This window comes from Mustelus asterias, unplaced genomic scaffold, assembly GCF_964213995.1.
Source record: "Mustelus asterias unplaced genomic scaffold, sMusAst1.hap1.1 HAP1_SCAFFOLD_2556, whole genome shotgun sequence".
NCBI classification, from domain to species: Eukaryota; Metazoa; Chordata; class Chondrichthyes; order Carcharhiniformes; family Triakidae; genus Mustelus; species Mustelus asterias.
Genome location: NW_027592501.1, coordinates 22,485 through 47,500, shown reverse-complemented (window position 1 = coordinate 47,500; position 25,016 = coordinate 22,485). Strand labels below are relative to the sequence as shown.

Sequence of the window (25,016 nt, the reverse complement as noted above, 5' to 3'; positions counted from 1 at the left end):
TGGGATACATGCAGGTACAGAACCCCCCCCCCGGCCAACCTTCCCCCGCCCCCACCCCGTCCCACAAACCCGCTCCCCCTCATCTGCCACCAGAGGCTCAGTGCTGAGTGAGTGCCGCACTGTCAGAGGGTCAGTGCTGAGGGAGTGCCGCACTGTCAGAGGGTCAGTGCTGAGGGAGTGCCGCACTGTCAGAGGGTCAGTACTGAGGGAGTGCCGCACTGTCAGAGGGTCAGTGCTGAGGGAGTGCCGCACTGTCAGAGGGTCAGTGCTGATGGAGTGCCGCACTGTCAGAGGGTCAGTGCTGAGAGAGTGCCGCACTGTCAGACGGTCAGTGCTGAGGGAGTGCCGCACTGTCAGACGGTCAGTGCTGAGGGAGTGCCGCACTGTCAGAGGGTCAGTGCTGAGGGAGTGCCGCACTATCAGAGGGTCAGTACTGAGGGAGTGCCGCACTGTCAGAGGGTCAGTGCTGAGGGAGTGTCGCACTGTCAGAGGGTCAGTGCTGAGGGAGTGCCGCACTGTCAGAGGGTCAGTGCTGAGGGAGTGCCGCACTGTCACAGGGTCAGTACTGAGGGAGTGCCGCACTGTCAGAGGGTCAGTGCTGAGGGAGTGCCGCACTGTCAGAGGGTCAGTGCTGAGGGAGTGCCGCACTGTCTGAGGGTCAGTGCTGAGGGAGTGCCGCACTGTCAGAGGGTCAGTGCTGAGGGAGTGCCGCACTGTCAGAGGGTCAGTACTGAGGGAGTGCCGCACTGTCAGAGGGTCAGTACTGAGGGAGTGTCGCACTGTCAGAGGGTCAGTGCTGAGGGAGTGCCGCACTGGGAGTGCCGCACTGTCAGAGGGTCAGTACTGAGGGAGTGCCGCACTCTCAGAGGGTCAGTGCTGAGGGAGTGCCGCACTGTCACAGAGTCAGTGCTGAGGGAGTGCCGCACTGTCAGAGGGTCAGTGCTGAGGGAGCACCACACTGTCAGAGGGTCAGTTCTGAGGGAGTGCCTCACTGTCAGAGGGTCAATGCGGAGGGAGTGCCGCACTGTCAGAGCATCAGTGCTGAGGGAGTGCCGCACTGTCAGAAGGTCAGTGCTGAGGGAGTGCCGCACTGTCAGAGGGTCAGTGCTGAGGGAGTGCCGCACTGTCAGAGGGTCAGTGCTGAGGGAGTGCCGCACTGTCAGAGGGTCAGTGCTGAGGGAGTGCCGCACTGTCAGAGGGTCAGTGCTGAGGGAGTGCCGCACTGTCAGAGGGTCAGTGCTGAGGGAGTGCCGCACTGTCAGAGGGTCAGTGCTGAGGGAGTGCTGCACTGTCAGAGGGTCAGTGCTGAGGGAGTGCCGCACTGTCAGAGGGTCAGTGCTGAGGGAGTGCCGCACTGTCAGAGGGTCAGTGCTGAGGGAGTGCCGCACTGTCAGAGGATCAGTGCTGAGGGAGTGCCGCACTTGTCAGAGGGTCAGTGCTGAGGGAGTGCCGCACTGTCAGAGGGTCAGTGCTGAGGGAGTGCCGCACTGTCAGAGGGTCAGTGCTGAGGGAGTGCCGCACTGTCAGAGGGTCAGTACTGAGGGAGTGCCGCACTGTCAGAGGGTCAGTGCTGAGGGAGTGCTGCACTTTCAGGGGGTCAGTGCTGAGGAAGTGCCGCACTGTCAGAGGGTCAGTGCTGAGGGAGTGCCGCACTGTCAGAGGGTCAGTGCTGAGGGAGTGCCGCACTGTCAGTGGGTCAGTGCTGAGGGAGTGTTGCACTGTCAGAGGGTCAGTGCTGAGGGAGTGCCGCACTGTCAGAGGGTCAGTGCTGAGGGAGTGCCGCACTGTCAGAGGGTCAGTACTGAGGGAGTGCCGCACTGTCAGAGGGTCAGTGCTGAGGGAGCGCCGCACTGTCAGAGGGTCAGTGCTGAGGGAGTGCCGCACTGTCAGAGGGTCAGTGCTGAGGGAGTGCCGCACTGTCAGAGGGTCAGTGCTGAGGGAGTGCCGCACTGTCAGAGGGTCAGTGCTGAGGGACTGCCGCACTGTCAGAGGGTCAGTACTGAGGGAGTGCCGCACTGTCAGAGGGTCAGTGCTGAGGGAGCGCCGCACTGTCAGAGGGTCAGTGCTGAGGGAGTGCCGCACTGTCAGAGGGTCAGTGCTGAGGGAGTGCCGCACTGTCAGAGGGTCAGTGCTGAGGGAGTGCCGCACTGTCAGAGGGTCAGTGCTGAGGGAGTGCCGCACTGTCAGTGGGTCAGTGCTGAGGGAGTGTTGCACTGTCAGAGGGTCAGTGCTGAGGGAGTGCCGCACTGTCAGAGGGTCAGTGCTGAGGGAGTGCCGCACTGTCAGAGGGTCAGTGCTGAGGGACTGCCGCACTGTCAGAGGGTCAGTACTGAGGGAGTGCCGCACTGTCAGAGGGTCAGTGCTGAGTGAGTGCCGCACTGTCAGAGTGTCAGTGCTAAGGGAGTGCCGCACTGTCAGAGGGTCAGTGCTGAGGGAGTGCCGCACTGTCAGAGGGTCAGTGCTGAGGGACTGCCGCACTGTCAGAGGGTCAGTACTGAGGGAGTGCCGCACTGTCAGAGGGTCAGTGCTGAGTGAGTGCCGCACTGTCAGAGTGTCAGTGCTAAGGGAGTGCCGCACTGTCAGAGGGTCAGTGCTGAGGGAGTGCCGCACTGTCAGAGGGTCAGTGCTGAGGGAGTGCCGCACTGTCAGAGGGTCAGTGCTGATGGAGTGCCGCACTGTCAGAGGGTCAGTACTGAGGGAGTGTCGCACTGTCAGAGGGTCAGTGCTGAGGGAGTGCCGCACTGTCAGAGGGTCAGTGCTGAGGGACTGCCGCACTGTCAGAGGGTCAGTACTGAGGGAGTGCCGCACTGTCAGAGGGTCAGTGCTGAGTGAGTGCCGCACTGTCAGAGTGTCAGTGCTAAGGGAGTGCCGCACTGTCAGAGGGTCAGTGCTGAGGGAGTGCCGCACTGTCAGAGGGTCAGTGCTGAGGGAGTGCCGCACTGTCAGAGGGTCAGTGCTGATGGAGTGCCGCACTGTCAGAGGGTCAGTACTGAGGGAGTGTCGCACTGTCAGAGGGTCAGTGCTGAGGGAGTGCCGCACTGGGAGTGCCGCACTGTCAGAGGGTCAGTGCTGAGGGAGTGCCGCACTGTCAGAGGGTCATTGCTGAGGGAGTGCCGCACTGTCAGAGGGTCAGTGCTGAGGGAGTGCCGCACTGTCAGAGGGTCAGTACTGAGGGAGTGCCGCACTGTCAGAGGGTCAGTGCTGAGGGAGTGCTGCACTGTCAGAGGATCAGTGCTGAGGGAGTGCCGCACTGTCAGAAGGTCAGTGCTGAGGGAGTGCCGCACTGTCAGAGGGTCAGTGCTGAGGGAGTGCTGCACTGTCACAGAGTCAGTGCTGAGGGAGTGCCGCACTGTCAGAGGGTCAGTGCTGTGGGAGTGCCGCACTGTCAGAGGGTCAGTGCTGAGGGAGTGCCGCACTGTCAGAGGGTCAGTGCTGAGGGAGTGCTGCACTGTCAGAGGGTCAGTGCTGAGGGAGTGCCGCACTGTCAGAGGATCAGTGCTGAGGGAGTGCTGCACTGTCAGAGGGTCAGTGCTGAGGGAGTGCCGCACTGTCAGAGGGTCAGTGCTGAGGGAGTGCCGCACTGTCAGAGGGTCAGTGCTGAGGGAGTGCCGCACTGTCAGAGGATCAGTGCTAAGGGAGTGCCGCACTTGTCAGAGGGTCAGTGCTGAGGGAGTGCCACACTGTCAGAGGGTCAGTGCTGAGGGAGTGCCGCACTGTCAGAGGGTCAGAGCTGAGGGAGTGCCGCACTGTCAGAGGGTCAGTGCTGAGGGAGTGCCGCACTGTCAGAGGGTCAGTGCTGAGGGAGTGCCGCACTGTCAGAGGGTCAGTGCTGAGGGAGTGCCGCACTGTCAGAGGGTCAGTGCTGAGGGAGTGCCGCACTGTCAGAGGGTCAGTGCTGAGGGAGTGCCGCACTGTCAGAGGGTCAGTGCTGAGGGAGTGCCGCACTGTCAGAGGGTCAGTACTGAGGGAGTGTCGCACTGTCAGAGGGTCAGTGCTGAGGGAGTGCCGCACTGGGAGTGCCGCACTGTCAGAGGGTCAGTGCTGAGGGAGTGCCGCACTGTCAGAGGGTCATTGCTGAGGGAGTGCCGCACTGTCAGAGGGTCAGTGCTGAGGGAGTGCCGCACTGTCAGAGGGTCAGTACTGAGGGAGTGCCGCACTGTCAGAGGGTCAGTGCTGAGGGAGTGCTGCACTGTCAGAGGATCAGTGCTGAGGGAGTGCCGCACTGTCAGAAGGTCAGTGCTGAGGGAGTGCCGCACTGTCAGAGGGTCAGTGCTGAGGGAGTGCTGCACTGTCACAGAGTCAGTGCTGAGGGAGTGCCGCACTGTCAGAGGGTCAGTGCTGTGGGAGTGCCGCACTGTCAGAGGGTCAGTGCTGAGGGAGTGCCGCACTGTCAGAGGGTCAGTGCTGAGGGAGTGCCGCACTGTCAGAGGGTCAGTACTGAGGGAGTGCTGCACTGTCAGAGGGTCAGTGCTGAGGGAGTGCCGCACTGTCAGAGGGTCAGTGCTGAGGGAGTGCCGCACTGTCAGAGGGTCAGTGCTGAGGGAGTGCCGCACTGTCAGAGGGTCAGTGCTGAGGGACTGCCGCACTGTCAGAGGGTCAGTACTGAGGGAGTGCCGCACTGTCAGAGGGTCAGTGCTGAGTGAGTGCCGCACTGTCAGAGTGTCAGTGCTAAGGGAGTGCCGCACTGTCAGAGGGTCAGTGCTGAGGGAGTGCCGCACTGTCAGAGGGTCAGTGCTGAGGGACTGCCGCACTGTCAGAGGGTCAGTACTGAGGGAGTGCCGCACTGTCAGAGGGTCAGTGCTGAGTGAGTGCCGCACTGTCAGAGTGTCAGTGCTAAGGGAGTGCCGCACTGTCAGAGGGTCAGTGCTGAGGGAGTGCCGCACTGTCAGAGGGTCAGTGCTGAGGGAGTGCCGCACTGTCAGAGGGTCAGTGCTGATGGAGTGCCGCACTGTCAGAGGGTCAGTACTGAGGGAGTGTCGCACTGTCAGAGGGTCAGTGCTGAGGGAGTGCCGCACTGTCAGAGGGTCAGTGCTGAGGGACTGCCGCACTGTCAGAGGGTCAGTACTGAGGGAGTGCCGCACTGTCAGAGGGTCAGTGCTGAGTGAGTGCCGCACTGTCAGAGTGTCAGTGCTAAGGGAGTGCCGCACTGTCAGAGGGTCAGTGCTGAGGGAGTGCCGCACTGTCAGAGGGTCAGTGCTGAGGGAGTGCCGCACTGTCAGAGGGTCAGTGCTGATGGAGTGCCGCACTGTCAGAGGGTCAGTACTGAGGGAGTGTCGCACTGTCAGAGGGTCAGTGCTGAGGGAGTGCCGCACTGGGAGTGCCGCACTGTCAGAGGGTCAGTGCTGAGGGAGTGCCGCACTGTCAGAGGGTCATTGCTGAGGGAGTGCCGCACTGTCAGAGGGTCAGTGCTGAGGGAGTGCCGCACTGTCAGAGGGTCAGTACTGAGGGAGTGCCGCACTGTCAGAGGGTCAGTGCTGAGGGAGTGCTGCACTGTCAGAGGATCAGTGCTGAGGGAGTGCCGCACTGTCAGAAGGTCAGTGCTGAGGGAGTGCCGCACTGTCAGAGGGTCAGTGCTGAGGGAGTGCTGCACTGTCACAGAGTCAGTGCTGAGGGAGTGCCGCACTGTCAGAGGGTCAGTGCTGTGGGAGTGCCGCACTGTCAGAGGGTCAGTGCTGAGGGAGTGCCGCACTGTCAGAGGGTCAGTGCTGAGGGAGTGCTGCACTGTCAGAGGGTCAGTGCTGAGGGAGTGCCGCACTGTCAGAGGATCAGTGCTGAGGGAGTGCTGCACTGTCAGAGGGTCAGTGCTGAGGGAGTGCCGCACTGTCAGAGGGTCAGTGCTGAGGGAGTGCCGCACTGTCAGAGGGTCAGTGCTGAGGGAGTGCCGCACTGTCAGAGGATCAGTGCTAAGGGAGTGCCGCACTTGTCAGAGGGTCAGTGCTGAGGGAGTGCCACACTGTCAGAGGGTCAGTGCTGAGGGAGTGCCGCACTGTCAGAGGGTCAGAGCTGAGGGAGTGCCGCACTGTCAGAGGGTCAGTGCTGAGGGAGTGCCGCACTGTCAGAGGGTCAGTGCTGAGGGAGTGCCGCACTGTCAGAGGGTCAGTGCTGAGGGAGTGCCGCACTGTCAGAGGGTCAGTGCTGAGGGAGTGCCGCACTGTCAGAGGGTCAGTGCTGAGGGAGTGCCGCACTGTCAGAGGGTCAGTGCTGAGGGAGTGCCGCACTGTCAGAGGGTCAGTACTGAGGGAGTGTCGCACTGTCAGAGGGTCAGTGCTGAGGGAGTGCCGCACTGGGAGTGCCGCACTGTCAGAGGGTCAGTGCTGAGGGAGTGCCGCACTGTCAGAGGGTCATTGCTGAGGGAGTGCCGCACTGTCAGAGGGTCAGTGCTGAGGGAGTGCCGCACTGTCAGAGGGTCAGTACTGAGGGAGTGCCGCACTGTCAGAGGGTCAGTGCTGAGGGAGTGCTGCACTGTCAGAGGATCAGTGCTGAGGGAGTGCCGCACTGTCAGAAGGTCAGTGCTGAGGGAGTGCTGCACTGTCACAGAGTCAGTGCTGAGGGAGTGCCGCACTGTCAGAGGGTCAGTGCTGTGGGAGTGCCGCACTGTCAGAGGGTCAGTGCTGAGGGAGTGCCGCACTGTCAGAGGGTCAGTACTGAGGGAGTGCCGCACTGTCAGTTGGTCAGTGCTGAGGGAGTGTTGCACTGTCAGAGGGTCAGTGCTGAGGGAGTGCCGCACTGTCAGAGGGTCAGTGCTGAGGGAGTGCCGCACTGTCAGAGGGTCAGTGCCGAGGGAGTGCCGCACTGTCAGAGGGTCAGTGCCGAGGGAGTGCCGCACTGTCAGAGGGTCAGTGCTGAGGGAGTGCCGCACTGTCAGAGGGTCAGTGCTGAGGGAGTGGTGGAGTTTTTTGAGGAAGTGACAAAAACGGTTGATGAAGGAAGGGCCGTGGATGTTGTCTATATGGATTTCAGTAAGGCATTTGACAAAGTCCCACATGGCAGGTTGGTTAAGAAGGTTAAGGCTCATGGGATACAAGGAGAAGTGGCTCGATGGGTGGAGAACTGGCTTGGCCATAGGAGACAGAGGGTAGTGGTCGAAGGGTCTTTTTCCGGCTGGAGGTCTGTGACCAGTGGTGTTCCGCAGGGTTCTGTACTGGGACCTCTGCTATTTGTGATATATATAAATGATTTGGAAGAAGGTGTAACTGGTGTAATCAGCAAGTTTGCGGATGACACGAAGATGGCTGGAATTGCGGATAGCGAAGAGCATTGTCGGGCAATACAGCAGGATATAGATAGGCTGGAAAATTGGGCGGAGAGGTGGCAGATGGAGTTTAATCCGGATAAATGCGAAGTGATGCATTTTGGAAGAAATAATGTAGGGAGGAGTTATACAATAAATGGCAGAGTCATCAGGAGTATAGAAACACAGAGGGACCTGGGTGTGCAAGTCCACAAATCCTTGAAGGTGGCAACACAGGTGGAGAAGGTGGTGAAGAAGGCATATGGTATGCTTGCCTTTATAGGACGGGGTATAGAGTATAAAAGCTGGAGTCTGATGATGCAGCTGTATAGAACGCTGGTTAGGCCACATTTGGAGTACTGCGTCCAGTTCTGGTCGCCGCACTACCAGAAGGACGTGGAGGCGTTAGAGAGAGTGCAGGGAAGGTTTACCAGGATGTTGCCTGGTATGGAGGGTCTTAGCTATGAGGAGAGATTGGGTAAACTGGGGTTGTTCTCCTTGGAAAGACGGAGAATGAGGGGAGATCTAATAGAGGTATACAAGATTATGAAGGGGATAGATAGGGTGAACAGTGGGAAGCTTTTTCCCAGGTCGGAGGTGACGATCACGAGGGGTCACGGGCTCAAGGTGAGAGGGGCGAAGTATAACTCAGACATCAGAGGGACGTTTTTTACACAGAGGGTGGTGGGGGCCTGGAATGCGCTGCCAAGTAGGGTGGTGGAGGCAGGCACGCTGACATCGTTTCAGACTTACCTGGATAGTCACATGAGCAGCCTGGGAATGGAGGGATACAAACGATTGGTCTAGTTGGACCAAGGAGCGGCACAGGCTTGGAGGGCCGAAGGGCCTGTTTCCTGTGCTGTACTGTTCTTTGTTCTTTGTTCTGAGGGAGTGCCGCACTGTCAGAGGATCAGTGCTGAGGGAGTGCCGCACTGTCAGAGGGTCAGTGCTGAGGGAGTGCCGCACTGTCAGAGGGTCAGTGCTGAGGGAGTGCCACACTGTCAGAGGGTCAGTGCTGAGGGAGTGCCGCACTGTCAGAGGGTCAGTACTGAGGGAGTGCCGCTCTGTCAGAGGGTCAGTGCTGAGGGAGTGCCGCAATGTCAGAGGGTCAGTGCTGAGGGAGTGCCGCACTGTCAGAGGGTCAGTGCTGAGGGAGTGCCGCACTTTCAGGGGGTCAGTGCTGATGGAGTGCCGCACTGTCAGAGGGTCAGTGCTGAGGGAGTGCCGCACTGTCAGAGGGTCAGTACTGAGGGAGTGCCGCACTGTCAGAGGGTCAGTGCTGAGGGAGTGCCGCAGTATCAGAGGATCAGTGCTGAGGGAGTGCTGCACTGTCAGAGGGTCAGTGCTGAGGGAGTGCCGCACTGTCAGAGGGTCAGTACTGAGGGAGTGCCGCACAGTCAGAGGGTCAGTGCTGAGGGAGTGCCGCACTGTCAGAGGGTCAGTGCTGAGGGAGTGCCACACTGTCACAGGGTCAGTGCTGAGGGAGTGCCGCACTGTCAGAGGGTCAGTGCTGAGGGAGTGCCGCACTGTCAGAGGGTCAGTACTGAGGGAGTGCCACACTGTCAGAGGGTCAGTACTGAGGGAGTGCCGCACTGTCAGAGGGTCAGTGCTGAGGGACTGCCGCACTGTCAGAGGGTCAGTACTGAGGGAGTGCCGCACTGTCAGAGGGTCAGTGCTGAGTGAGTGCCGCACTGTCAGAGTGTCAGTGCTAAGGGAGTGCTGCACTGTCAGAGGGTCAGTACTGAGGGAGTGCCGCACTGTCAGAGGGTCAGTGCTGAGGGAGTGCCGCACTGTCAGAGGGTCAGTGCTGAGGGAGTGCCGCACTGTCAGAGGGTCAGTGCTGAGGGAGTGCCGCAATGTCAGAGGGTCAGTACTGAGGGAGTGTCGCACTGGGAGTGCCGCACTGTCAGAGGGTCAGTGCTGAGGGAGTGCCGCACTGTCAGAGGGTCATTGCTGAGGGAGTGCCGCACTGTCAGAGGGTCAGTGCTGAGGGAGTGCCGCACTGTCAGTGGGTCAGTGCTGAGGGAGTGCCGCACTGTCAGAGGGTCAGTGCTGAGGGAGTGCCGCACTGTCAGAGGGTCAGTACTGAGGGAGTGCCGCACTGTCAGAGGGTCAGTGCTGAGGGAGTGCCGCACTGTCAGGGGGTCAGTGCTGAGGGAGTGCCGCACTGTCAGAGGGTCAGTGCTGAGGGAGTGCCGCACTGTCAGAGGGTCAGTGCTGAGGGAGTGCTGCACTGTCAGAGGGTCAGTGCTGAGGGAGTGCTGCACTGTCAGAGGGTCAGTGCTGAGGGAGTGCCGCACTGTCAGAGGGTCAGTGCTGAGGGAGTGCCGCACTGTCAGAGGGTCAGTGCTGAGGGTGTGCCGCACTGTCAGAGGGTCAGTGCTGAGGGAGTGCCGCACTGTCAGAGGGTCAGTGCTGAGGGAGTTTCGCACTGTCAGAGGACCAGTACTGAGGGAGTGCCGCACTGTCAGAGGGTCAGTGCTGGGGGAGTGCCGCACTGTCAGAGGGTCAGTGCTGAGGGAGTGCCGCACTGTCAGAGGGTCAGTGCTGAGGGAGTGCCGCACTGTCAGAGGGTCAGTGCTGGGGGAGTGCCGCACTGTCAGAGGGTCAGTGCTGAGGGAGTGCCGCACTGTCAGAGGGTCAGTGCTGAGGGAGTGCCGCACTGTCACAGGGTCAGTGCTGAGGGAGTGCCGCACTGTCACAGGGTCAGTGCTGAGGGAGTGCCGCACTGTCAGAGGGTCAGTACTGAGGGAGTGCCGCACTGTCAGAGGGTCAGTACTGAGGGAGTGCCGCACTGTCAGAGGGTCAGTGCTGAGGGAGTGCCGCACTGTCAGAGGGTCAGTGCTGAGGGAGTGCCGCACTGTCAGAGGACCAGTACTGAGGGAGTGCCGCACTGTCAGAGGTTCAGTGCTGGGGGAGTGCCGCACTGTCAGAGGGTCAGTGCTGGGCGAGTGCCGCACTGTCAGAGGGTCAGTGCTGAGGGAGTGCCGCACTGTCAGAGGGTCAGTGCTGAGGGAGTGCCGCACTGTCAGAGGGTCAGTGCTGAGGGAGTGCCGCACTGTCAGAGGGTCAGTGCTGAGGGAGTGCCGCACTTGTCAGAGGGTCAGTGCTGGGGGAGTGCCGCACTGTCAGAGGGTCAGTGCTGAGGGAGTGCCGCACTGTCAGAGGGTCAGTACTGAGGGAGTGCCGCACTGTCAGAGGGTCAGTGCTGAGGGAGTGCCGCACTGTCAGAGGGTCAGTGCTGAGGGAGTGCCGCACTGTCAGAGGGTCAGTGCTGAGGGAGTGCCGCACTGTCAGAGGATCAGTGCTGAGGGAGTGCCGCACCTGTCAGAGGGTCAGTGCTGAGGGAGTGCCGCACTGTCAGAGGGTCAGTGCTGAGGGAGTGCTGCACTGTCAGAGGGTCAGTGCTGAGGGAGTGCCGCACTGTCAGAGGGTCAGTGCTGAGGGAGTGCCGCACTGTCAGAGGGTCAGTGCTGAGGGAGTGCCGCACTGTCAGAGGATCAGTGCTGAGGGAGTGCCGCACTTGTCAGAGGGTCAGTGCTGAGGGAGTGCCGCACTGTCAGAGGGTCAGTGCTGAGGGAGTGCCGCACTGTCAGAGGGTCAGAGCTGAGGGAGTGCCGCACTGTCAGAGGGTCAGTGCTGAGGGAGTGCCGCACTGTCAGAGGGTCAGTTCTGAGGGAGTGCTGCACTTTCAGGGGGTCAGTGCTGAGGAAGTGCCGCACTGTGAGAGGGTCAGTGCTGAGGGAGTGCCGCACTGTCAGAGGGTCAGTGCTGAGGGAGTGCCGCACTGTCAGTTGGTCAGTGCTGAGGGAGTGTTGCACTGTCAGAGGGTCAGTGCTGAGGGAGTGCCGCACTGTCAGAGGATCAGTACTGAGGGAGTGTCGCACTGTCAGAGGGTCAGTGCCGAGGGAGTGCCGCACTGTCAGAGGGTCAGTGCTGAGGGAGTGGTGGAGTTTTCTGAGGAAGTGACAAAAACGGTTGATGAAGGAAGGGCCGTGGATGTTGTCTATATGGATTTCAGTAAGGCATTTGACAAAGTCCCACATGGCAGGTTGGTTAAGAAGGTTAAGGCTCATGGGATACAAGGAGAAGTGGCTCGATGGGTGGAGAACTGGCTTGGCCATAGGAGACAGAGGGTAGTGGTCGAAGGGTCTTTTTCCGGCTGGAGGTCTGTGACCAGTGGTGTTCCGCAGGGCTCTGTACTGGGACGTCTGCTCTTTGTGATATATATAAATGATTTGGAAGAAGGTGTAACTGGTGTAATCAGCAAGTTTGCGGATGACACGAAGATGGCTGGAATTGCGGATAGCGAAGAGCATTGTCGGGCAATACAGCAGGATATAGATAGGCTGGAAAATTGGGCGGAGAGGTGGCAGATGGAGTTTAATCCGGATAAATGCGAAGTGATGCATTTTGGAAGAAATAATGTAGGGAGGAGTTATACAATAAATGGCAGAGTCATCAGGAGTATAGAAACACAGAGGGACCTGGGTGTGCAAGTCCACAAATCCTTGAAGGTGGCAACACAGGTGGAGAAGGTGGTGAAGAAGGCATATGGTATGCTTGCCTTTATAGGACGGGGTATAGAGTATAAAAGCTGGAGTCTGATGATGCAGCTGTATAGAACGCTGGTTAGGCCACATTTGGAGTACTGCGTCCAGTTCTGGTCGCCGCACTACCAGAAGGACGTGGAGGCGTTAGAGAGAGTGCAGGGAAGGTTTACCAGGATGTTGCCTGGTATGGAGGGTCTTAGCTATGAGGAGAGATTGGGTAAACTGGGGTTGTTCTCCTTGGAAAGACGGAGAATGAGGGGAGATCTAATAGAGGTATACAAGATTATGAAGGGGATAGATAGGGTGAACAGTGGGAAGCTTTTCCCAGGTCGGAGGTGACGATCACGAGGGGTCACGGGCTCAAGGTGAGAGGGGCGAAGTATAACTCAGACATCAGAGGGACGTTTTTTACACAGAGGGCGGTGGGGGCCTGGAATGCGCTGCCAAGTAGGGTGGTGGAGGCAGGCACGCTGACATCGTTTCAGACTTACCTGGATAGTCACATGAGCAGCCTGGGAATGGAGGGATACAAACGATTGGTCTAGTTGGACCAAGGAGCGGCACAGGCTTGGAGGGCCGAAGGGCCTGTTTCCTGTGCTGTACTGTTCTTTGTTCTTTGTTCTGAGGGAGTGCCGCACTGTCAGAGGATCAGTGCTGAGGGAGTGCCGCACTGTCAGAGGGTCAGTGCTGAGGGAGTGCCGCACTGTCAGAGGGTCAGTGCTGAGGGAGTGCCGCACTGTCAGAGGGTCAGTGCTGAGGGAGTGCCGCACTGTCAGAGGGTCAGTACTGAGGGAGTGCCGCTCTGTCAGAGGGTCAGTGCTGAGGGAGTGCCGCACTGTCAGAGGGTCAGTGCTGAGGGAGTGCCGCACTGTCAGAGGGTCAGTGCTGAGGGAGTGCCGCACTTTCAGGGGGTCAGTGCTGATGGAGTGCCGCACTGTCAGAGGGTCAGTGCTGAGGGAGTGCCGCACTGTCAGAGGGTCAGTACTGAGGGAGTGCCGCACTGTCAGAGGGTCAGTGCTGAGGGAGTGCCGCAGTATCAGAGGATCAGTGCTGAGGGAGTGCTGCACTGTCAGAGGGTCAGTGCTGAGGGAGTGCCGCACTGTCAGAGGGTCAGTACTGAGGGAGTGCCGCACAGTCAGAGGGTCAGTGCTGAGGGAGTGCCGCACTGTCAGAGGGTCAGTGCTGAGGGAGTGCCACACTGTCACAGGGTCAGTGCTGAGGGAGTGCCGCACTGTCAGAGGGTCAGTGCTGAGGGAGTGCCGCACTGTCAGAGGGTCAGTACTGAGGGAGTGCCACACTGTCAGAGGGTCAGTACTGAGGGAGTGCCGCACTGTCAGAGGGTCAGTGCTGAGGGACTGCCGCACTGTCAGAGGGTCAGTGCTGGGGGAGTGCCGCACTGTCAGAGGGTCAGTGCTGAGGGACTGCCGCACTGTCAGAGGGTCAGTACTGAGGGAGTGCCGCACTGTCAGAGGGTCAGTGCTGAGTGAGTGCCGCACTGTCAGAGTGTCAGTGCTAAGGGAGTGCTGCACTGTCAGAGGGTCAGTACTGAGGGAGTGCCGCACTGTCAGAGGGTCAGTGCTGAGGGAGTGCCGCACTGTCAGAGGGTCAGTGCTGAGGGAGTGCCGCACTGTCAGAGGGTCAGTGCTGAGGGAGTGCCGCAATGTCAGAGGGTCAGTACTGAGGGAGTGTCGCACTGTCAGAGGGTCAGTGCTGAGGGAGTGCCGCACTGGGAGTGCCGCACTGTCAGAGGGTCAGTGCTGAGGGAGTGCCGCACTGTCAGAGGGTCATTGCTGAGGGAGTGCCGCACTGTCAGAGGGTCAGTGCTGAGGGAGTGCCGCACTGTCAGTGGGTCAGTGCTGAGGGAGTGCCGCACTGTCAGAGGGTCAGTGCTGAGGGAGTGCCGCACTGTCAGAGGGTCAGTACTGAGGGAGTGCCGCGCTGTCAGAGGGTCAGTGCTGAGGGAGTGCCGCACTTTCAGGGGGTCAGTGCTGAGGGAGTGCCGCACTGTCAGAGGGTCAGTGCTGAGGGAGTGCCGCACTGTCAGAGGGTCAGTGCTGAGGGAGTGCTGCACTGTCAGAGGGTCAGTGCTGAGGGAGTGCTGCACTGTCAGAGGGTCAGTGCTGAGGGAGCGCCGCACTGTCAGAGGGTCAGTGCTGAGGGAGTGCCGCACTTTCAGGGGGTCAGTGCTGAGGGAGTGCCGCACTGTCAGAGGGTCAGTGCTGAGGGAGTGCCGCACTGTCAGAGGGTCAGTGCTGAGGGAGTGCCGCACTGTCAGAGGGTCAGTGCTGAGGGAGTGCCGCACTGTCAGAGGGTCAGTGCTGAGGGTGTGCCGCACTGTCAGAGGGTCAGTGCTGAGGGAGTGCCGCACTGTCAGAGGGTCAGTGCTGAGGGAGTTTCGCACTGTCAGAGGACCAGTACTGAGGGAGTGCCGCACTGTCAGAGGGTCAGTGCTGGGGGAGTGCCGCACTGTCAGAGGGTCAGTGCTGAGGGAGTGCCGCACTGTCAGAGGGTCAGTGCTGAGGGAGTGCCGCACTGTCAGAGGGTCAGTGCTGGGGGAGTGCCGCACTGTCAGAGGGTCAGTGCTGAGGGAGTGCCGCACTGTCAGAGGGTCAGTGCTGAGGGAGTGCCGCACTGTCAGAGGGTCAGTGCTGAGGGAGTGCCGCACTGTCACAGGGTCAGTGCTGAGGGAGTGCCGCACTGTCAGAGGGTCAGTACTGAGGGAGTGCCGCACTGTCAGAGGGTCAGTACTGAGGGAGTGCCGCACTGTCAGAGGGTCAGTGCTGAGGGAGTGCCGCACTGTCAGAGGACCAGTACTGAGGGAGTGCCGCACTGTCAGAGGTTCAGTGCTGGGGGAGTGCCGCACTGTCAGAGGGTCAGTGCTGGGCGAGTGCCGCACTGTCAGAGGGTCAGTGCTGAGGGAGTGCCGCACTGTCAGAGGGTCAGTGCTGAGGGAGTGCCGCACTGTCAGAGGGTCAGTGCTGAGGGAGTGCCGCACTGTCAGAGGGTCAGTGCTGAGGGAGTGCCGCACTTGTCAGAGGGTCAGTGCTGGGGGAGTGCCGCACTGTCAGAGGGTCAGTACTGAGGGAGTGCCGCACTGTCAGAGGGTCAGTACTGAGGGAGTGCCGCACTGTCAGAGGGTCAGTGCTGAGGGAGTGCCGCACTGTCAGAGGGTCAGTACTGAGGGAGTGCCGCACTGTCAGAGGGTCAGTGCTGAGGGAGTGCCGCATTGTCAGAGGGTCAGTGCTGAGGGAGTGCCGCACTGTCAGAGGGTCAGTACTGAGGGAGCGCCGCACTGTCAGAGGGTCAGTGCTGAGGGAGTGCCGCACTGTCAGAGGGTCAGTACTGAGGGAGTGCCGCACTGTCAGAGGGTCAGTGCTGAGGGAGTGCCGCACTGTCAGAGGGTCAGTGCTGAGGGAGTGCCGCACTGTCAGAGGGTCAGTGTGTTTTGTTGTAAACCTCTGCCTTCCTTTCCTCTCCCTCTCCCTGACGCAGGGTCTGAAACCCTCCGCGCCCTCGCAGAGTACCTACTCCGACCTCCTGTCCGTCATCGAGGAGATGGGGAAAGAAATCCGCCCGACCTACGCCGGGAGCAAGAGTGCGATGGAGCGTCTGAAACGAGGTGAGGGACTGCGTCAGCCAGCGGCGGGAGCGAGGGGGAGAAGGGGGAGGGAGAGGGGAGGGGGATGGAGGGAGGGAGGGGGGGTGGAGGGAGGGAGCGAGGGGGGGAGGGGGAGGGAGAGGGGAGTGGGATGGAGGGAGGGGGGGGTGGAGAGGGCGAGGGAGGGAGGGGGAGGGAGGGAGGGGGAAGTGGAGGGGAGGGAGAGGGATAGGGAGAGGGAGGGAGCGAGGGAAGGGTGGGGGAGAGAGAGAAGGGGAGGGAGAGAGAGGGAAGAAGGGGAGAGGGAGGGGTAGAGGGAGGGGAGGGGGAGGGTGGGGGAGACCGAGGGACGGTGAGGGATCCCGGGAGAAAATGGGAGCAATACCAGGAGTAGGAGGTAGGAGGGAGAGTTAGGAGGAGAGAGAGAGAGGGAGGGATTGAGGGATGGAGGGATGCGGAGGGAGTAAGGGATGGAGGGAAGAGGGGAGGGAGTGAGGGAGGAGAGGGGGTGGAAGGGAGGTAGTGAGGGAAGAGGGGAGGGGAGAGAGGAGGGAGTGAGGGGGAGGGGAGGGGTTGAGGGGAGGGGGAGAGGGGAGGGAGTGAGGGGGAGGGGAGGGGTTGAGGGGAGAGGGGAGGGGTTGAGGGGAGAGGGGTGGGAGTGAGGGGGAGGGGAGGGGTTGAGGGGAGGGGGGAAGTTCCGCTCGCTGACACTCATGGGATCTTGCTGTGCCCTTCTCCTGGCAGGAATAATCCACGCACGGGCGCTGGTCCGGGAATGTCTAGCCGAGACAGAGCGGAATGCCCGTTCATAGCGCCGGGAGCGGCTCCACGGTCTGACGGACCAGCCTCGGCCCCCCTCCCCCCCTCCCTGCTTCCCTCCCTCTCCCTCATACTGGGCCCACCCCATGGTCGAACAGCACAGTGGTTCCCCTTGGCCGTGCCAGCGGGGAGAACAACCAAACAATTAAATGTCCTCTTCAAATCTAATTTCTCCGTTTAGCAGAAATTCCCGGCCCCCAGGACAGCCGGAAGGGCGGGAATATTTCTGTCGCTGGGGTTCTCGCAGTCAGGGTTTATTTTGCGGTTAAAGGGGTTCCTTTCGTCCCCTCCTCAGGAAAGGTTCTGGTCCAGGCAGTGAGGTGTGGACACTGCCCAGTCCAGATCAGGAGGAGGCCCCATTCAGCCCCTTTTCCAACCTGTTACACAGGAACAGGAGGAGGCCATTCAGCCCCTTCTCCAGCCTGTTACACAGGAACAGGAGGAGGCCCCATTCAGCCCCTTCTCCAGCCTGTTACACAGGAACAGGAGGAGGCCCCATTCAGCCCCTTCTCCAGCCTGTTACACAGGAACAGGAGGAGGCCCCATTCAGCCCCTTCTCCAGCCTGTTACACAGGAACAGGAGGAGGCCATTCAGCCCCTTCTCCAGCCTGTTACACAGGAACAGGAGGAGGCCATTCAGCCCCTTCTCCAGCCTGTTACACAGGAACAGGAGGAGGCCATTCAGCCCCTTCTCCAGCCTGTTACACAGGAACAGGAGGAGGCCATTCAGCCCCTTCTCCAGCCTGTTACACAGGAACAGGAGGAGGCCCCATTCAGCCCCTTCTCCAGCCTGTTACACAGGAACAGGAGGAGGCCATTCAGCCCCTTCTCCAGCCTGTTACACAGGAACAGGAGGAGGCCCCATTCAGCCCCTTCTCCAGCCTGTTACACAGGAACAGGAGGAGGCCCCATTCAGCCCCTTCTCCAGCCTGTTACACAGGAACAGGAGGAGGCCATTCAGCCCCTTCTCCAGCCTGTTACACTGGAACAGGAGGAGGCCATTCAGCCCCTTCTCCAGCCTGTTCCTCCTCCCACCTCCTCACGAGCAGAGGGAATGATTTTTCTCTTTCTGACCCTTTTGAATCGTGAAAACCTCATGGTTAAATCGACCCCCTTGCCCGGGGCCTGTGGGACCTCCCCTCAGAATGTAACCCGTCCCGGACCCAGGAGACACTTCTGGAGGGGCGGTGGGGGCGGGGTGGGGAGGGGGGCGTTGTGGAGTGTACAGAGGGCGCTGGTTAGTGACAGTCCCTGGCCTCCCCTCCCCTCCGCCCCCCCCCCCGCCCCGTTGGAAGTGTGGGGCTGAACATTTTTAGGGACGCTCCCTGACTGGCACTCGATGGCCAGACAGTCCTCAAAGTCCTCAATGGTGTGGGCCATTTGGCTACTCAACCCGAGAGAGAGTCCCACCTCCCTGTGCCCCCTCCTCCCCCAACACCATTCCCTACCCTGGGACTGAGATGAGGCGGAGAATTGCGAGACGCTTCCTAACTTACAGGCATCGACCAAGCCTTTTGACCACCGGGACTGGACGCTTTGGTGACGCTCCCTGCTTGCGGCTGGGCAGTGATCGGCACGTGGATCCGTGCGTGGTGTTCGGAGATGGCCCCTGCCCTGAGATTTGGGCCGGGGAGGATTTGAAGACGATCCCTAACTGGGCAAAAGGAGAGAGGATGGTCCGGCACTCCCATCTGGATGGTTCTTTGCAGACGGTCCCTGAGAACAGCGCGATGACTATGGGTTTTTTTATTAAAGAATGAATTTGTGATAAAGTTTGGCAGTTTATTTCTACGTCAGAGTGAGGTATCCTCATGAACCAAGGATTACCGATTAATAAAAGATTCACATTGAGGCCCTCGACTCATTTCTCTCTCTGAACACAAACTCACTCAGACAGGACACCCATCACCCACACAACACTCACCAGAGGGTCAGTGCTGAGGGAGTGCCGCACTGTCAGAGGGTCAGTGCTGAAGAAATGCCGCACTGTCAGAGGGTCAGTGCTGAGGGAGTGCCGCACTGTCAGAGAGTCAGTGCTGAGGGAGTGCCGCACTGTCAGGGGATCAGTGCTGAGGGAGTGCCGCACTGTCAGAGGGTCAGTGCTGAGGGAGTGCCGCACTGTCAGGGGATCAGTGCTGAGGGAGTGCCGCACTGTCAGAGGGTCAGTGCTGAGGGAGTGCCGCACTGTCAGAGGGTCAGTACTGAGGGAGTGCCGCACTGTCAGAGGGTCAGTACTGAGGGAGTGCCGCACTGTCAGAGGGTCAGTGCTGAGGGAGTGCCGCACTGTCAGAGGGTCAGTGCTGAGGGAGTGCCGCACTGTCAGGGGATCAGTGCTGAGGGAGTGCCGCACTGTCAGAGGGTCAGTGCTGAGGGAGTGCCGCACTGTCAGAGGGTCAGTGCTGAGGGAGTGCCGCACTGTCAGAGGGTCAGTGCTGAGGGAGCGCGGCACTGTCTGAGGGTCAGTGCTGAGGGAGCGCCGCACTGTCAGAGGATCAGTGCTGAGGGAGTGCCGCACTGTCAGAGGGTCAGTGCTGAGGGAGTGTCGCACTGTCAGAGGGTCAGTGCTGAGGGAGTGTCGCACTGTCAGAGGGTCAGTACTGAGGGAGTGCTGTGACATCCTGACCCATCTCTTGAATGGTTTCCATTGAGTTTTACAGTGTAAACAGTCACGTTGTTCGGACAGGGACGGCCCCGAGGCGACACTGTGACACAGGGTTCTGAACTGATTCACCTTTATTCCAGGGTATACTCTTGTTTCGATTGAATCGAAGCAGATTCAATCGCACAATAAACCTGTCCCCCACAACCGGGGTATACTCCGCAGCGGCCTGCAAGTGTTTTGATGTCTTAAGGAGCATCTTATGGTGGAGAGACACAGAAATATTCAGGCATTATCTCTGTACCTCCTCCAGCCCCTCCACCCCTCCCTATCTCTGTACCTCCTCCAGCCCCTCCACCCCTCCCTATCTCTGTAACCTCCTCCAGCCCCTACACCCCTCGCTATCTCTGTACCTCCTCCAGCCCCCTACACCCCTCCCTATCTCTGAACCTCCTCCAGCCCCTACACCCCCTCGCTATCTCTGTACCTCCTCCAGCCCCTACACCCCCTCCCTATCTCTGTACCTCCTCCAGCCCCTACACCCCTCCCTATCTCTGTAACCTCCTCCAGCCCCTACACCCCCTCCCTATCTCTGTCACCTCCTCCAGCCCCTACACCCCCTCCCTATCTCTGTACCTCCTCCAGCCCCCTACACCCCTCCCTATCTCTGTACCTCCTCCAGCCCCTCCACCCCTCCCTATCTCTGTAACCTCCTCCAGCCCCTACACCCCCTCCCTATCTCTGTAACCTCCTCCAGCCCCTACACTCCTCCCTATCTCTGTAACCTCCTCCAACCCCGACACCCCTCCCTATCTCTGTAACCTCCTCCAGCCCCTACACCCCCTCCCTATCTCTGTAACCTCCTCCAGCCCCTACACCCCTCCCTATCTCTGTAACCTCCTCCAGCCCCTACACCCCTCCCTATCTCTGTAACCTCCTCCAGCCCCTACACCCCTCCCTATCTCTGTAACCTCCTCCAGCCCCTACACCCCTCCCTATCTCTGTAACCTCCTCCAGCCCCTACACCCCCTCCCTATCTCTGTAACCTCCTCCAGCCCCGACACCCCATCCCTATCTCAGCAACCTCCTCCAGCCCCAACACCCCATCCCTATCTCTGTAACCTCCTCCAGCCCCTACACCCCTCCCTATCTCTGTAACCTCCTCCAGCCCCTACACCCCTCCCTATCTCTGTAACCTCCTCCAGCCACTACACCCCTCCCTATCCCTGTAACCTCCTCCAGCCCCTACACCCCTCCCTATCTCTGTAACCTCCTCCAGCCACTACACCCCTCCCTATCCCTGTAACCTCCTCCAGCCACTACACCCCTCCCTATCTCTATCACCTCCTCCAGCCCCAACACCCCTCCCTCTCTCTGTAACCTCCTCCAGCCCCTACACCCCCTCCCTATCTCTGTCACCTCCGAGATCTCTGCCCTGCTCCAATTCCGGACTCTTTTGCGTCCCTCGATTCCCATCGCTCCTCCATTGGGGGCCGTGCCTTCAGCTGTCCGGCCGGTGTGGGAGGGGCGTCAGATAAGCTCTGGAAACACCTCCACCCTCTGAATCTTTAGTCTCCTCACCTTGTCCCTTCTATCCAGTCTCCTGGAATCATCGAAACCAGAAGCAGGAGGAGGCCATTCGGCCCATCCAGCTGCTGCATGATTCATTCTGATCATGGCTGATCAGCAAATTCAACATCCTGACCCCCCCCTTCCCCCCATATCCCTCGATCCCTTTCGCCCCAAGAGCGAAATCTAATTTCTTCCTGAAATCACACAACGTTTTGGCCTCAACTACTTTCTGTGGGAGTGAATTCCACACATTCACCACCCTCTGGGTGAAGAAATTTCTCCTCACCTCAGTCCTAAAAGGTTTACCCCCTTATCCTCAAACTCTGACCCCTAGTTCTGGACTCCCCCCACCATCGGGAACATTCTTTCTGAATCTACCCTGTCTAACCCTGTTAGAATTTTATAAGTTTCTATCAGATCCCCTCTCACTCTTCACAACTCCAGTGAATATAATCCTAACCCACTTAGTCTCTCCTCATATGACTGACTCTCCCGAGTGTGTGTCGCCTTGAGCCCGACTTGAAGAGCAGGAAAGGTTGGCCTCAATACTAGGCCTCAGGCCTTTCTATAAACAAAGGCATTTTCTGTTGGCCCTTTTGATTCACAATGTCTGCCCTCCAAACCCCAGACAGGAAGCTTTCACTTCCTCTCCAAGAGCAGGGACAGCGTGTGAGAGCGAGAGAGAGAGAGGGAGGGAACATCCTCTCGAACCAGCACCAACTATTGCTCACTACGCCCTGCAGAGTCACCCAGACAACAAATGGTCCCCCGGCAACATCGCCTGCCTGAGGAATCTTCCCTTGACACCTTTACAACCACCAAGGTTGGGAAGTAATTTATGACGAGTGGTCACGCCCGGCGTGCTCGGGTGCGGGGAGCGAGAGGCACTTCTGTCAATCTCAAGGGGAATCATTTTCAGACGTGCAGCCAACACAGAAAGAGAAAGACAGATCGGTCCTGGCACAGGCAACCTACAAGGCCAATGTATGTGTGTCTGTGTGTGTGTCTGTGTCTGTGTGTGTGTGTGTCTCAGTGTCAGCTCCTGTCCGGTCCGTGTGTGTGTCTCAGTGTCAGCTCCTGTCCGGTCCGTGTGTGTGTCTCAGTGTCAGCTCCTGTACGGTCCGTGTGTGTCTCAGTGTCAGCTCCTGTCCGGTCCGTGTGTGTGTCTCAGTGTCAGCTCCTGTACGGTCCGTGTGTGTCTCAGTGTCAGCTCCTGTACGGTCCGTGTGTGTGTCTCAGTGTCAGCTCCTGTACGGTCCGTGTGTGTCTCAGTGACAGCTCCTGTACGATGCGTGTGTGTGTGTCAGTGTCAGCTCCTGTACGGTCCGTGTGTGTCTCAGTGTCAGCTCCTGTACGGTCCGTGTGTGTGTCTCAGTGTCAGCTCCTGTACGGTCCGTGTGTGTGTCTCAGTGTCAGCTCCTGTACGGTCCATGTGTGTCTCAGTGACAGCTCCTGTACGATCCGTGTGTGTGTCAGTGTCAGCTCCTGTACGGTCTGTGTGTGTGTGTCAGTGTCAGCTCCTGTACGATCCGTGTGTGTGTCAGTGTCAGCTCCTGTACAGTCCGTGTGTGTGTGTCAGTGTCAGCTCCTGTACGATCCGTGTGTGTGTCAGTGTCAGCTCCTGTACAGTCCGAGTGTGTGTGTCAGTGTCAGCTCCTGTACGATCCGTGTGTGTGTGTCAGTGTCAGCTCCTGTACGGTCCGTGTGTGTGTCTCAGTGTCAGCTCCTGTACGGTCCGTGTGTGTGTCTCAGTGTCAGCTCCTGTACGGTCCGTGTGAGTCTCAGTGTCAGCTCCTGTACGGTCCGTGTGTGTGTCTCAGTGTCAGCTCCTGTACGGTCCGTGTGTGTGACTCAGTGTCAGCTCCTGTACGGTCCGTGTGTGTGTCTCAGTGTCAGCTCCTGTACGGTCCGTGTGTGTGTGTCAGTGTCAGCTCCTGTACGGTCCGTGTGTGTGTCAGTGTCAGCTCCTGTACGGTCCGTGTGTGTGTCTCAGTGTCAGCTCCTGTATGGTCCGTGTGTGTCTCAGTGTCAGCTCCTGTACGGTCCGTGTGTGTGTCAGTGTCAGCTCCTGTATGGTCTGTGTGTGTCTCAGTGTCAGCTCTTGTACGGTCCGTGTGTGTGTCAGTGTCAGCTCCTGTACGGTCCGTGTGTGTGTCAGTGTCAGCTCCTGTATGGTCTGTGTGTGTGTCTCAGTGTCAGCTCCTGTATGGTCCGTGTGTGTGTCAGTGTCAGCTCCTGTACGGTCCGTGTGTGTGTCTCAGTGTCAGCTCCTGTACGATCCGTGTGTGTGTCTCAGTGACAGCTCCTGTACGATCCGTGTGTGTCTCAGTGTCAGCTCCTGTACGGTCCGTGTGTGTGTGTCAGTGTCAGCTCCTGTACGATCCGTGTGTGTGTCTCAGTGTCAGCTCCTGTACGGTCCGTGTGTGTGTCTCAGTGACAGCTCCTGTACGATCCGTGTGTGTGTGTCAGTGTCAGCTCCTGTACGGTCCGTGTGTGTGTCTCAGTGTCAGCTCCTGTACGGTCCGTGTGTGTGAGTCAGTGTCAGCTCCTGTACGGTCCGTGTGTGTGTCTCAGTGTCAGCTCCTGTACGGTCCGTGTGTGTGTCAGTGTCAGCTCCTGTACGGCCCGTGTGTGTCTCAGTGTCAGCTCCTGTACGGCCCGTGTGTGTCTCAGTGTCAGCTCCTGTACGGTCCGTGTGTGTGTCTCAGTGTCAGCTCCTGTACGGTCCGTGTGTGTCTCAGTGTCAGCTCCTGTACGGTCCGTGTGTGTCTCAGTGTCAGCTCCTGTACGGTCTGTGTGTCTGTGTGTCAGTGTCAGCTCCTGTACGGTCCGTGTGTGTGTGTCAGTGTCAGCTCCTGTACGGTCCGTGTGTGTGTCAGTGTCAGCTCCTGTACGGTCCGTGTGTGTCTCAGTGTCAGCTCCAGTACGGTCCGTGTGTGTGTCAGTGTCAGCTCCTGTACAGTCTGTGTGTCTGTGTGTCAGTGTCAGCTCCTGTACGGTCCGTGTGTGTGTGTCAGTGTCAGCTCCTGTACGGTCCGTGTGTGTGTCAGTGTCAGCTCCTGTACGGTCCGTGTGTGTCTCAGTGTCAGCTCCTGTACGGTCCGTGTGTGTGTCTCAGTGTCAGCTCCAGTACGGTCCGTGTGTGTGTCAGTGTCAGCTCCTGTACGGTCCGTGTGTGTCTCAGTGTCAGCTCCTGTACGGTCCGTGTGTGTGTGTCCCAGTGTCAGCTCCTGTACGGTCCGTGTGTGTGTGTCAGTGTCAGCTCCTGTACGGTCCGTGTGTGTCTCAGTGTCAGCTCCTGTACGGTCCGTGTGTGTGTCTCAGTGTCAGCTCCTGTACGGTCCGTGTGTGTGTCTCAGTGTCAGCTCCTGTACGGTCCGTGTGTGTGAGTCAGTGTCAGCTCCTGTACGGTCCGTGTGTGTGTCTCAGTGTCAGCTCCTGTACGGTCCGTGTGTGTGTCTCAGTGTCAGCTCCTGTACGGTCCGTGTGTGTGTCTCAGTGTCAGCTCCTGTACGGTCCGTGTGTGTGTGTCAGTGTCAGCCCCTGTACGGTCCGTGTGTGTCTCAGTGTCAGCTCCTGTACGGTCCGTGTGTGTGTCTCAGTGTCAGCTCCTGTACGGTCCGTGTGTGTGTCTCAATGTCAGCTCCTGTACGGTCAGTGTGTGTGTCTCAGTGTCAGCTCCTGTACGGTCCGTGTGTGTCTCAGTGTCAGCTCCTGTACGGTCCGTGTGTGTGTCTCAGTGTCAGATCCTGTACGGTCCGTGTGTGTCTCAGTGTCAGATCCTGTACGGTCCGTGTGTGTCTCAGTGTCAGCTCCTGTACGGTCCGTGTGTGTCTCAGTGTCAGCTCCTGTACGGTCCGTGTGTGTGTCTCAGTGTCAGCTCCTGTACGGTCCGTGTGTGTGTCTCAGTGTCAGCTCCTGTACGGTCCGTGTGTGTGTCTCAGTGTCAGCTCCTGTACGGTCCGTGTGTGTCTCAGTGTCAGCTCCTGTACGGTCCGTGTGTGTGTCTCAGTGTCAGCTCCTGTACGGTCCGTGTGTGTGTCTCAGTGTCAGCTCCTGTACGGTCCGTGTGTGTGTCTCAGTGTCAGCTCCTGTCCAGTCCATGTGTGTGTCAGTGTCAGCTCCTGTACGGTCCGTGTGTGTGTCTCAGTGTCAGCTCCTGTACGGTCCGTGTGTGTGTCTCAGTGTCAGCTCCTGTACGGTCCGTGTGTGTGTGTCAGTGTCAGCTCCTGTACGGTCCGTGTGTGTGTCTCAGTGTCAGCTCCTGTACGGTCCGTGTGTGTGTGACAGTGTCAGCTCCTGTACGGTCCGTGTGTGTGTGTCAGTGTCAGCTCCTGTACGGTCCGTGTGTGTCTCAGTGTCAGCTCCTGTACGGTCCGTGTGTGTGTCAGTGTCAGCTCCTGTACGGTCCGTGTGTGTGTCAGTGTCAGCTCCTGTACGGTCCGTGTGTGTGTGTCAGTGTCAGCTCCTGTACGGTCCGTGTGTGTCTCAGTGTCAGCTCCTGTACGGTCCGTGTGTGTCTCAGTGTCAGCTCCTGTACGGTCCGTGTGTGTGTGTCAGTGTCAGCTCCTGTACCGTCCGTGTGTGTGTCTCAGTGTCAGCTTCTGTACCGTCCGTGTGTGTGTCTCAGTGTCAGCTCCTGTA

General features: G+C 59.2%; 1 protein-coding gene across 1 annotated transcript in view; it reads left to right on the top strand.

Moving 5' to 3' along the window:
• LOC144489800 (cyclin-dependent kinase 2-associated protein 2-like) overlaps window positions 1–18,053 on the top strand; it is an 18,147-nt gene extending 94 nt beyond the window's left edge. Inside the window, exons 1-4 of the mRNA XM_078207649.1 lie at window positions 1–14; window positions 15,277–15,403; window positions 16,127–17,059; window positions 17,154–18,053. The exon at window positions 1–14 is cut by the window's left edge and continues 94 nt beyond it. Coding sequence (XP_078063775.1) covers window positions 1–14; window positions 15,277–15,403; window positions 16,127–16,194 — 209 coding nt within the window. The 3' untranslated portion in view covers window positions 16,195–17,059; window positions 17,154–18,053. The remainder of the gene's footprint in view (window positions 15–15,276; window positions 15,404–16,126; window positions 17,060–17,153) is intronic.
• The last annotated feature ends 6,963 nt before the right edge of the window (window positions 18,054–25,016 follow it).